Source organism: Gallus gallus, chromosome 1 (genome assembly GCF_016699485.2).
Source record: "Gallus gallus isolate bGalGal1 chromosome 1, bGalGal1.mat.broiler.GRCg7b, whole genome shotgun sequence".
Lineage (NCBI taxonomy): Eukaryota > Metazoa > Chordata > Aves > Galliformes > Phasianidae > Gallus > Gallus gallus.
This window is the reverse complement of record NC_052532.1, coordinates 167073929-167087081: the sequence shown is the minus strand read 5'-3', so window position 1 is coordinate 167087081 and position 13153 is coordinate 167073929. Positions and strand designations below refer to the sequence as shown.

Here is a 13153-nt window from a genome sequence, read left to right as displayed (position 1 = left end):
TTATTTTCAGCCCGTTCTTAATTTTCAAAACAAGAAGAGTTGCTCTGAGAGATGGATGGAAATGTGTCATTCTGAAGATGGTGAAACCATCAGCTTTGTTTGAGTCTTTACCCTTTGTCCTACAAGACATTTAAGTCAGAGCAGTGTGAGCTCTCCATTTTGCAGGGCCTGCATTTTTTGCTAAAAGACTTCTACGCTAAATGCTAATATTAACTAATGAAGGGACTTCAGCAGAATTTTGCAGTTAGTGGTCAACATATATGCAGGCATTCTTCACTTAGGAAGCCATTCTTAAAGGAAATGACAGAATCTTCATTTTTTAGAATCTAATTGTGCACTGGACAAGACACTGAAACCCAAGCCATGTTGCACTGAGATGCATTCTAGATAAGGGGAATGTGCAAAACTATCTTTAGCTTTCACAGTCTTGTGAAAAACAAAAACTTGCTGCTGATTTATAGCCCCTAAAATCTCAAGTAAATGTGGGGCATCTCAGGGGATTTTTCAGGGCTATCTCACCACTGTGCCCTAATTTATTCTTTTTCCACAGTATTGCTTATCACAGAACCATAGAATCATAGAATGGCCTGGGTTGAAAAGGACCACAATGATCATCCAGTTTCAACCCCACTGCTATGTGCAGGGTCGCCAACCAGCAGACCAGGCTGCCCAGAGCCACATCCAGCCTGGCCTTGAATGCCTCCAGGGATGGGGCATCCACAGCCTCCTTGGGCAACCTGTTCCAGTGCGTCACCACCCTCTGAGTGTAGCCTTATGCTGGCATCAAGACAGACTGAGGGAATGCTGTTACATAGATGTCACTATCAAGACTACATCTGTGTTGCAGTCACTGCTAAGCACATGGTTACACAAGCTGGGATGTTTCAGTGGTGGGATAACCTAACCAGGGTACCAGCCTAATTGAGGGAACGGAGGAAAGTCTGAGCATCAGATGTGGCAAGAAATGTCCAAACCCACCCACAGGAACTTCTCTAATCCAGTTCTTACTCTGCTTACCTTTCAAGTTCTGAAAGATTTCTACAGGGATGATGTAGAACAAAAAGCAGAGATTCAGAAAAAAAAAAAAAAAAAAAAGTGGTCTGCATCACCCTGTTTCATTTAATACCAACTTCATGAAGAACCTATTAGAAGCACCTATAAAAACCTACTAGAAGATTTGAGCTACCTGCCACAACTTTGTTTTTAGACTGACATATTTTTAACATTCATTCATGTGCAGGAAACCCAAGCTCATAGCTTTCAAACAAAGAAAGCCAAAGCAGCACAGAAATGCTTTGCTTTACCAGTGCATGCACTCGAATATTCCTTTAGGACAGAGCTCAAAGAGAAACGTGAAGATAGTTGTATCAGATAAGTGGGGCTTTCTATTGCTGCCATTGATAAAATCAGTTGAAGCTGAAACACTGGGCCGAAATTATGAACGACTGTCTAAAAACATTACATCACATAAAAGAATGTGAAATTATACATCTTGAAATACAAACGTTGCTTTTAGCTTCCCCTATAGAATGCTCTGTTGTATGGGCAGGTGTACCCCACATTTTCACGTCGCAACCCATTTCGGACATTTAGATGCAAAACAATCATGGTTTTAAAAGTCGCGAGCCACATTTGCCCAAGAACAGAGGAAACAGATCCCTTGGATAAAATTAATCGTGAAAATGAACTCCTGTAGTGTAGTGGCGTATTGATTTTGTCTCAGATCCCTTTTCTGTTTCGGGAATCAAATGGAAATCCATCTCGTGCCCTTGCTCCCATGACTGTCAGAATCCAGGTTGCCCTGGAGACACAACGTCAGATTTGCAGAAGCGGAGCAGAGGCATCGGCCCTGCAGCCCTCCGGGGGCTGTGCTGCTGAAATTCTTCTCCAGGCCTCCTTTGACCCTCACGAGCTTGCAGGCAAAGAGAGGCAGCAAAGTATTTGTAACACGAGACGCTACTATAAATTAAACACTTACTAATGACAAATCAGAAGGGTGAGTTTAAAAAAGCTAGCTTCCTGCATGCCTGTGGGAAAGCTAGTAATGTTTTTTAGCAGCACGGCCGCGGGCACTGTGTATTTAATGCAAGAAAAGCAGCAAAAGCTCTTGTTCTTGTGAAAACGTGTTACCAGATAGCAATTAATAGCATCCTGGATACAAGAATATACCCAGCTGAGACAGTCCTTAAATCCACATGCATTTCTAACTGAGCCATTCATCTGGAAACACTGGGTAGTATCTACTGGAAGCAGAAAGTAGAACAAGTCCCCCTCACAGGATGAGCTTGCAGTCCATCCGCAGAGGGATGTAAATCCCTCAGCAGGTCAATACATTATTTCCTCCGTCACATATAGGATTTGCTGTTCCCGTCGCTGCACTGTCCTGTTAAATTACTGCACAGGAGGCTGCAGCTCAGAGAGGACACAGGCTCTCTGAGAACAAAAGCCTGGTGCACATGACATCAGTGTGCACACATACACACGCTGAGCCGCGGGACAAATGGGCGCAGCGCAGCTCCCCCTCTGCATCACCCAACAGCAAATTGAGCATGGAGTGGAAATGAGGACGGCAGTGAGGGAATCCAGGAATACTGACTTGTTTGCTGTGGAGGGTGGGCATTAGGAGCTCCTACAGAAACCTGGAAAATGGGAATGAGTTGGAGGAAAAAAAGCTTCACGCTGCTGCTAAAATTTAAAAAAAATGGTGTATGCATACAGTGGAAAGGAACTATTTCAGTCATAGAATCATAGAATCATAGAATGGCCTGGGTTGAAAAGGACCACAGTCATCATCCAGTTTCAACCCCCTGCTATGTGCAGGGTCGCCAACCACCAGACCAGGCTGCCCAGAGCCACATCCAGCCTGGCCTTGAATGCCTCCCGGGATGGGGCATCCACAGCCTCCTTGGGCAACCTGTTCCAGTGCGTCACCACCCTCTGGGTGAAAAACTTCCTCCTAAAATCCAACCTAAACCTCCCCTGTCTCAGTTTAAACCATTCCCCCTTGTCCTATCACTATCCACCCTCATAAACAACCATTCCCCCTTCTGTTTATACACTCCCTTCAAGTACTGGAAGGCCACAATGAGGTCTCCCCAGAGCCTTCTCTTCTCCAAGCTAAACAAGCCCGGTTCCCTCAACCTTTCCTCATAGGAGAGGTGCTCCAGCCCTCTGATCATCTTAGTGGCCCTCTTCTGGAACTGCTCCAAGGGTCCAGAGTCCAGATTTGGGTCCAGTTGTGCTCCTCTGCAGAGAACGGACCCATAGTCCCTGCAGAGGGACTGTGAGTGGTGCAGGACAGGAAGACAGCAATGGGCAAGAGTTAAGCATGAGGAAAAGAAGGAGGGCAGCAAAAAGATAGCTTTAGAAAGCATGTTACAGCTGGGAGGGAGACATCAGAACTGTGGTGGTGCTGCATCACCATTTTGCTGAAATAGAAAATAAAACCTTTCTCAAACATATCTCATACACTCCATTTTGATAAATAAATGCAATTAAAGAGACCCGTGTTCAGCACTGACATTAGCAAAAAATGTTAACTGCACAGTAATATTTACCCAAACCACTATTCATTGTGATCCTGTGTTTGCACTCTCCTCAGGGCAAACCAGAATCATAAGGAATAATGCTATTTAATAACTTAATAGTGGGGCAGAGGCAGCTAATATATTCACAGGTGAGGTTAATGAATGGGATCAGGTCAATAGGAAGGCACAGATGAACAGTCCATGAAGCTTTTTAGGAGCTTCCCCAGTGGCAGTGAATCAGGTATGATCTGCTTGGGACGTTCAGTGAGCAGCAGTAATGAAAAATGAGTAAATAAAAATCCCTCCATGCAGATGCGAAATAACTTCTGCTTTTTATCAGGACGTCACTTTAAGCTTTGTTATTATTATTATTTTTATATATAAGAAATAAAATGTGTTTTTTGTGGCAATGACTCTGCATGATATACAACTCAACCAGTTTGAAAACTCATTATTATTATTACTGTAGTTCTCCACCTCAGTGATCTATATACAAAAGCCTGCTTCCTGTCTTGACAGGTTTACAGTGTAGGTAGTTCAGGGCAAAAGAACTAACGAGCAAAGACTGTGGAATCAATTTGCCTTCTAAAAGGTAAAGCCTGTGGTGTTTCCTCTGATTCCCACACTCTGTCCAGCTTGCACAGTCCTACCGTGACCTGTAAATGGTATTTTTCTAAGCAGAAAAAGTCTTTGCTGTTGTTCTTAAGCAAGTAGTAACAAGCCAGGGCTTGCTATCACTATCAACTTACTGTAACTTACTGTGCTGTTTGAGCATTTGAACTGTGGTAACTAGCATGGCTTCAAGGTCTTTTTACTCACTACAAAGCAAAATGCATTAGTGTAAAACCATCTTGGAGGTGAGCTGGGCTAACAGCAGGCACGTGGGAGCCTGTAATGTGCTTCAGCAGCTGAGCAGTACCTTGTAAGCTGAGTAACTCCACTGCTTTTGATTGCATGCTCTCAATCCACCGGGGAAGAGGATTAGGTGAAGGAAACTGACAAGCTCTGTCAGAGCTGTGGGTGCAGGGACTGAATGAAGGCAGCATGGTGCTTCTGCCTCCATACTTGAAACAGCAGAAGGGAAGATGCCTGGATCACTCCCCTGCTACATCAGTCAGTGCCCATAAAGTGGTTCACACTAAGATACTGGGGCACAGGGGCAGAGCTGAAAGGTGAAAGCAGGTTGCTATTCTTTAACTCAGTGCAGCAAGACAAGTCTGTAAGTGCACTTACATGATTCTATACTTGGAACAAGCTGATAATACACATATATACATCCGCACAATACACATGCCATACACACATGATTAGCTGCCATACAGTAACATGCTTGGTAGCATTAAGCTGCAGAGTGTTGACCCTCCTGGATCTTGAACATCCGGTCTGACCCCAGCTGTGAACATCACCACGGTGAATTTGCAGAAACCAAGAAGTCATGGTGTGGTTTTAAAGAGGTAACTGGATTTTTATTCTGAAGAACTGCTGTGCTACTGCAGAAGGGACATAATACTTCTAATAAGGTAGGAGAGTTGGGGGAGATATTTTTGGCACACGGTTACAGTCAGAGGGCGGTGTACTCAGTACCAAGTCCTTCTCTGACGAGTACCATTCAGAAGTAAAAGTTTTTAAAATATCTGCTCTCCCAGAGGACAAAGAAACTTTTAATTTTGTCAGTTCTGCATCACAGCCCAACAAAATGAAAAATAGCTTTCTCTTCAGGCACATATATAGGAATAACATGGCAGATGATGACATAGGCAAAAGTGCTCTACAGTGCTTTGCCAAATTCTGTCTGAAAACCCAAATGCACACAGCGGCCAAGGATGGCACAGCAAAGTGAGCGAGCACTGACCTCTAGTGGACAAAACACCACCGAACTTGAAGAGAGTGGGAAGTCTCACTGTTCACGTCAAGAACTATCACTTAGAATCACAGCAGTAGAATGGTTTAGGTTGGAAGGGACACCTCAAAGCCCATCCAGATCCAAATCAGCATCCATGGGAGGGTACACCTCCAACTACATCAGGTTGTTCAAAGCACTATCCAACCTGGTCTTTCGACATCTACTGCAACATCTAGAGGCAAATTTTCTATGGCCATAAGGAAACAGTGCACGCTTTAAATTTAGTAGGAATATAAGTATGTCACTTGTTGATCAGTAAAATTAACTGAGGCTACATTCTTTCTCATATTTTGATATTTATTAAATAACTTGGCACTATGGAACTATCTAAGTGAACATCAGCAGAGCACGACTGACTTAAAGAAAAAATCCTTAGGAAACATGAACATATATACTATATTATCTGTCTTATATTAAGTCTTAGTCCTATTCTTATAATAAGTCTTATATTAAGTCTTATATTAAGTCTTAGTCCTATTCTTTTACAATTAAAAAATGCTCAAATGAGCATTAATATGTTTGCAATATCTTTCCCGAAGGACCTTGCTTCTGTCCTGTCTTCAAGTTATTTTCTTTATGTACCTTGGAGCAATCCCTTAAACTAATCCAAACAAAACCAATCCCAGGCTCGTAATTTCATAATGCAAACCTTTTGCTGAAATTACTACAGCTGTGTGTACCCAAACACCCAAATGAACAATACAAGTTTCCTTTTCTTCATCAGGAATGTCAACCTTAACTTCATTCAGAAGGCTAATCCAGAAGCCAACGAAGACTTTGGTGGGGGTTTTTTTGGGTGTGTTTTTATTACCCTAAGAAAGTGAGGTTTATGGGAAATATTTGGTCAGGAAGGCAAGATAATAGGGGCTTGCATCTGGCATTACAGAAGTGCTTCATTACTGTTGTGGATTGTTCTTCTTTCCTTTGGAACTTGTCTCACGCAAGGATTATTGGCTCCATACACAAGGCAGCTCTTCTTTCCTCAGAATGGCAGGGAAGGGAAGAAGCAGGAGAATCTCAAGTCCTGTGTACTTCCCATTGCAAGTTCGTGAAACACAGAAGGAAGAACTTCTATGAAAACAGCAGGATAACAGGCAACCAGACGTACTGTCTAAATAATACTTTAAAATATGGGATACTATGTCAGTCTTTGATTGATATGAAACCAATTTGTGTACCGAAGTTAGTGCCGTCACGAAAGTGAGAATAAAATTTATCAGGGTGGCATGCAGTACAGAAAGTGACATTTTGGTTCTGGTCTGTGACAGAATCATCTTGGATGTTCTCAGGAAGAATCCCACCACTCTCCAGAAGAATCCTTCAAAAAAGACCAACAGAAAACAAAACTTTTTTTACATCTCCACATTGAATGGGAATGGTTTTAGACTGAGAAAGGGAAGGTTTAGGTTAGATATTAGGAGGAATTTTTTCACCCAGGGCACTGGAACAGGTTGCCCAAGGAGGCTGTGGATGCCCCATCCCTGGAGGCATTCAAGGCCAGGCTGGATGTGGCTCTGGGCAGCCTGGTCTGGTGGTTGGTGACCCTGCACATAGCAGGGGGGTTGAAACTTGATGATCATTGTGGTCCTTCTCAACCCAGGCCATTCTATGATTCTATGGTTCTGTAATTTATACTATTCAGACAGAAATTCAAGCACCAACTGAACTAATTGTGCTCATACTGTGGTTGGGACTCTGCAGACTTACCGTGTTGCTCTTCTAATATCAATATATGGAGCTGCAGAGTCGAACTGTCGCACACACTTTGGATCAATTCTGTGAAACTCTTCAGCTGATTCACGAGGAAGTTTATAGCAGCAAGGTCCTACAGATGGTCCCAAGACCACAAGGATATCTTTCACATTACAGCCGTATTCAGATACCATAGCATTTACTGTGGCCATGGAAACTCCTAACAATGTGCCTTTCCATCCTGTGAGAAATGAGAGGGTGAAAAAAAAAACTAAATTGTCCCTTCAACTTTATATTAAGTAAAAGTACGTTATTATTAAAGATCCAGAAAAAAAATAGTATTTAAAAAATAAATTACTGTCATGTTTTATATGATGATGATTATATCATCATTTTGTGTAGATGTAAAGTGGAGAGAAAAGTTTGTATTAGGATTCCAGAATTCCTTCTTCCAAGTGTTCTACTTTTGGCAACTAGAACATACCTTACAGCTCCTCTGATCCCACAACATTTAAATGGGAATATATCATGACAGAAACATGTTCCAGTCAGAAGCACATTTTTGTAATATGTTGAAAATATTTTTACTGTTATTTGAGGGAAAAAAAAAATAAAATAAAAGAAGGCTCAGGCCTCCAGCCTTAGACTTCACACTTTGACATTATTCAGAATAGGTTGAAGGAAGCACAGCTTCGAGTCCTTCTATCTCAAGTCGGGTCCTAGGAAGTCTTTGCATTGCAGTGCTAGTGTCTCACTCTGAATGCCAGGCTATCCTAAAAACTACTCCTGTTTTCTACATCCAAAGACTGAAATGACCCTATACCTAATTGTCTGTATTTGTATATGTAGCAACATGTGTTCAAGTTAGACATGAACTGAGGTGGGACTGGACAGGAAGGAAAGGATTTAGGAAAGGAAAACTTTAAGATAACTGGAATCATTGAGAAGACTGTGATGTGGGAATGAGGGCCGAAACTGGGGAGACAGACTGTGGGAGTTCAGACTGTAGATGGTTGGAGAAGGCACTAGAATTGGTTAGGGGAACCATGTGGTGGATAAGAGAAGGCAGGACTAGAAAAATGAAGAGATAGCAAAGAAAGGAGCAACTACAGATTGACCATATTTTATAGTTTTTAGGTTTTAACACTTATAGTGTAAAACTTCAGACTCTTAAAACTTTCAAGAGTAGATAAAATTATCTCTATCCCTTCTCCCCATCATGAACCACAACTTTCCCCTTTCTCCCAGACAGTCATGGTAGAGTTCTCACTCCTCTTAATTTCCCTGACCTAAGCTCGCTAGGCTGGAGAACAACTTTATTGAGGGAATGTCAAAGTTTTCATCCTCTTATTATGAGTCACAGATCTATCTTTATTTTGGATATTTTTTTTTTGAATGCATGAACAACTGTATGAAGTAGATGGTTACTCACAAGTTCTATGCAGGGGTGAAGCCTCCCACCATATAAAGGTGAGTAATAGCATCAAAGCTGTGAATAGAATTTCAGCCCTGCATTCTCCCTGATCTCATAAATACAATTTTTTTAATGAAGTAAAACAGCTCCAACAGGAAAATCTTACCACATTATACGTGATCTACCCTAACATTTGGGACATATTCTGAAGTCAGATATATCTCCACACTGTCATACCCATCCCTGCTTTGGTTTTACACTCGTTGTCTGGGCCAACCATACATTTCATCTGATCCAAAATGATTTTTGTGGGCACTGGATTTATAGATGTTCTTTACATATGAAGTTTGATGGTGCATAGAAAAAAATTATTTAGTTTTCACTACCAGAAAAGAAAAAAGTATACATAATTATTATTACAGCTATGAAATCAACAGATTTCAGAGGTCTAAACTGTAATGTAAACTTTCATTTATTTCATCTCTATTTATTCTCTGTACTTTCTGTTGCTAATTTGTAATTCTTTGTCCAAATTTCCCTTAACAGGGGTCTTCTAGTTATTTTGATCTCTGTGATTTAAAGTCCTTACCAGAATGAGCAGCACCACAGGCTTTTCTGACAGGATCAGCAAACAGCAGTGGTATGCAATCAGCCCCTGGAGCTGCTATTGTAACACCTTTCTGATTCGTAACTATTCCATCATAGCTGTCAGGCTCTGTCCTTCCCATAACACACACAGCATTAGCATGATCAGTCTGTCAAAATAAAAACAGAATATGCACAGTGGTGAGACTTTAAAAAACATTCTGATTAATGCAAGTTGGTTGTGGTTTTGGTTGGGATTTTTCTTGCATAGAAAAGTCTCTGCTGCACTAACTGCTATGCATGAAAATCAGGCACTCTTGCTCAAATGCCATGCAGATGTGTCAGTAGAGAGACACCAAAGATGTGGTATTGTCTGTTTCTTTTTAAGAAAAACTATACCGATTGTTTATCTGATTATTCCACTCTGTGGTAAATCAAAAGATAGAATATACTCGGAAGGAACAATGCTGCTTCTCCATATTGTACCAATGGCTGACAGTTTGGATGTGCCAGCACAAATGTTTTAATTGCTCTTCTTCTCACAGGTTCTTGCTGAGAAAGATAAAAGTAATTCCTGCAGTTTTAGCCAGTGATATATCAAGGAAGATTTGATTATTTTACATAAATGCATTGTTTGATACGATACCTTCACTCTGTGAAAGTTCTCTGGATTAAATCCTGCAGCATTAGCAAGCCTGCGGAGGTTTTCTTTAACAACAGCTTGTGGATCCCTCCGCTTAGAACTGCTGAAAAGATTGCAGGAGCTTAGAGTTGGTATGTAGGAGATCCCACCTGTCCTTGTGGTGAATCCATGTAGGAAGATGTCATCTGACAAAGCAAGAAAAACAACAAGCAATTGCTTTCAACACAAGACCAGTCCAAATATTACATGGCTTCATACTGAAGAGAACTGGAATCAGACAAAGAGGTTCAGTGCTGCTTTACCTCTTATTCAACTCTGCCATTTAAATTCTCCCTCTGGCTCATAATCATAATTCTCTGAGAGGCTTGAGGAGATGGAGGCCTGGCAGATGTTGCCTGGCTCCTTACAGAGGTGTAGAGCAAACCCAAGAGAAGAGGCAACTCACCCAGGAAAAGGAGAACAGATTTTTAAATCAACATTTTAAAATGTTAAAAATGCCCCATCCCTAGAGGCATTCAAGGCCAGGCTGGATGTGGCTCTGGGCAGCCTGGTCTGGTGGTTGGCGACCCTGCACATGGCAGGGGGATTGAAACTCAGTGATCATTGTGGTCCTTTTCAACCCAGGCCATTTTATGATTCTATGGTTCGATGATTTCAAGGTGGCAAATGAAGTATCAGTTCTCAAGACTTCAAGAATCTCAAACATCTTTTTGAAGTACAATGGAAGGATCGAGAATTTCTTGCATTATTGAAAAATCCTGTTTTTACAGTACAGAGCCTTTATTGTGGTCTCATGCACCAAATGGAATTGCTGGGTTTCTTGATGGGGTGAGGGTTCTGCATGGCAAAGCTGAATCCAGAAAGAAAGCCCCAGTACTGGTATTTGCTATCTTGATAGTTTACAAGCTTAGTGACATAATCAGAGTTAAGTTTTGAAATATCTTTTATGCAGTTTGATAAAAGTCACAGACAAAAACTTGAAACACAATGAAGGCAGATGGCTTTAAGCAACCTGTGTTTCTTTCTTCTCTGGATAACTTCAGACATATTTTTAAGGGAAACAGTCCCAAATTTTTGCCATAGGAAACCTCTTAGCTTTCCTCTGAACCAGGAGACCCTGTAATTGTTTGAGAGACATGCTGCAGTAAAGTGGGCCATGTCATAGCAGGGATACTGAGCCATGAGTCTGATTAATCAGGCATGCATGAGGCCGCAGACTGGGGGAAAAGTCCTACCGTGCCTTTCCAGAACATGACAGTAACTCTCAAAGCATGTAATTCCCAGATAGAGGGGAAGAGATTTTACCATCTGCAAAAATGCTCTCATTAGACCTAGGCCTCTCTCTCTTCTGACCATGTCCTGGAAAAGACTTGCAGGTCTTTTACTGTATTTCCATTATTGCTTCCCCTCTTACGGACATGATACACTATTACAGTACCACATGGAGATATTTGCTGCCAGAGACATTTCCACATCTTACCCATTTTGCAATACCCTTGAAGAAATACGTTCAGGAGCAGTCTACATAAAATCTGTTAGCTGGGATAACACTCTACCTGGAATTAGGGAAGATTTGAGGATGGTGAGCTCCCCTTTCAGGCTTGGCAGGCTTTTCAAGTGCATCTGAATCTCACTTCGGATGAGTGCCACGTCCTGTGTAGAAACTGTTTGCTCTTCTCTCTTTGGTCCAATTGTCTGCAGGTTATTGCAATCAGATGCCTCCTTTAAATCCTCAAATTCAAACTGGTAGACTGCAGTAAAGAGATGGTCTATATATACTTTCATTAATTCTTTCCTTAAGGAGGGGAGAATAACTTTAATGACGCTTAAGTCTTTTTCATCAAGTATTTGTTTGATGGTGTACAACACAGCAGCTGTAGTCTGAGCACATACCACCTCAAGTCCTTTCTTCGTACTCTGGAAATCTCTCAGAGCTGGAAGCAAGGATTCTTGCTCATCCTTCCTTTCACTCTCTGGCATCTGGCAGCACATGACATAAACAAATGGAGTAGGAGTGGAAGAGCACTTCTCAATAATTTCCAGGGTGTTACGCAGTACTCCTTGAATGCCGTTGTGCAAGCTGGCTGGCAGGCTGAACAGATCGATCAGTACTGCTTCCACCATATTCCTGGCTACTTAAAAATTCCTACAGGTAGAAAATAAAATGAAATAGAATAAAATAGAATAAAATAAAATAAAAGGAAAGGAAAAAAAAAGGAAAAAAAAGGCAAGATGACCCCTTCAGTTTAAACACAGTTATGTTGTTCAAGCAATGCTTTCAATAGTAACATGAAGATAATGTGACAGAGCAATAATACTTTTCTTAGAATTTCCTCCACTCCATAAAGAGAAAATGCAGAAGTATGGCAGCAAAATAAGTTTATGACAGAAGGAAGGGATGCCACCCAAGGGGACCTGGACAACCTTGAGAAGCAGGCCCACTTGAACCTAATGAAATTCAACAAGGCCAAGTGCAAGCTGTTTGTTGCACTTGGCTTGCAGCAATTCTACATATGTGTATAGACAGGGAGAAGAACTCATGGAAAGCATCCCAGCATAGAAGGACTTGGGTGTTCTGGTGGGCGAAAAAGTTGAAGTAAGCCAACAGTGTGCATCTGGAGCCCAAGCCCAGGCTAACTGTATCCTGAGCTACATCAAAAGAGGAGTGACCAGCAGGATGAGGGATATTATTGTTCCCCTCTGCTCTGCCCTAATGACATCACACATGGAGTTCTGTGTCTGATCTGTGTCTGTCTGATCTGGGGCCCCCAACACAAGAAAGATGTGGAGTTGATGGAGCAAGGCCAGAGGAGGCCACAAAGATTATCATAAGGCTGGGGCACCCCTCCTATGGGGCACTTTTCTCCTATGGAGAAAAGCTGAAGGAGCCGGGCTTGTTCAGCCTGTAGAAGTGTCCAGGGAGATCTCATTGTCTAAAGGGAGTGTACAAACAGAAGGGGGATGGAATTTTTACATGGACAGATAGTGATAAGATAAGGGGAGACAGTTTTAAACTAAAAGAAGGGAGCTTTAGGTTGGATGTTAGGAGCAAATTATTTACTCAGGATGGTGAGGCCCTGGGGCAGTCTGCCCAGAGAAGCTGTGGGTGCCCCATCCCTGGGGGCACTCAAAGCCGGGTTGGATGGGGCCCTGGGCAACCTGAGCTGGTGGCTGGCAACCTTGCCTGCTGCAGGGGGCTTGGAACTGGATGGGCTTTAAGGTCCCTTCCAACCCAAGCCACTCTCTGATACTGTGATTCCAAGAAAACTACAGGAAATTGAAATTATATTACATAATTTTTAGTTTGTCTACCATACCACCTACCTAAGTTTTATTCCAGATCAGAGATGAAAAAAAGGTTAGACCTTAACATTAGATTTATTGAATCA

At 41.9% G+C, this 13153-nt stretch overlaps 1 protein-coding gene across 12 annotated transcripts in view; it reads right to left on the bottom strand.

The window, feature by feature from the left end:
* Positions 1–13153, bottom strand: part of LACC1 (LACC1 laccase domain containing 1) — a 45611-nt gene that overhangs the window by 16688 nt on the left and 15770 nt on the right. For 9 of the 12 annotated variants that reach the window (XM_040657783.2, XM_040657825.2, XM_040657796.2 and 6 more), the window contains 4 exons: positions 11321–11910; positions 9768–9949; positions 9126–9291; positions 7138–7363 (listed from right to left, as the gene is read on the bottom strand). In XM_040657783.2, coding sequence (XP_040513717.1) covers positions 7138–7363; positions 9126–9291; positions 9768–9949; positions 11321–11888 — 1142 coding nt within the window. In that variant the 5' untranslated portion in view covers positions 11889–11910. Of the gene's footprint in view, positions 1–4968; positions 6749–7137; positions 7364–9125; positions 9292–9767; positions 9950–11320; positions 11911–13153 lie in introns of those variants that run through there. The other 3 variants (XM_015276628.4, XM_040657849.2, XM_417036.8) reach the window with 1 other exon arrangement.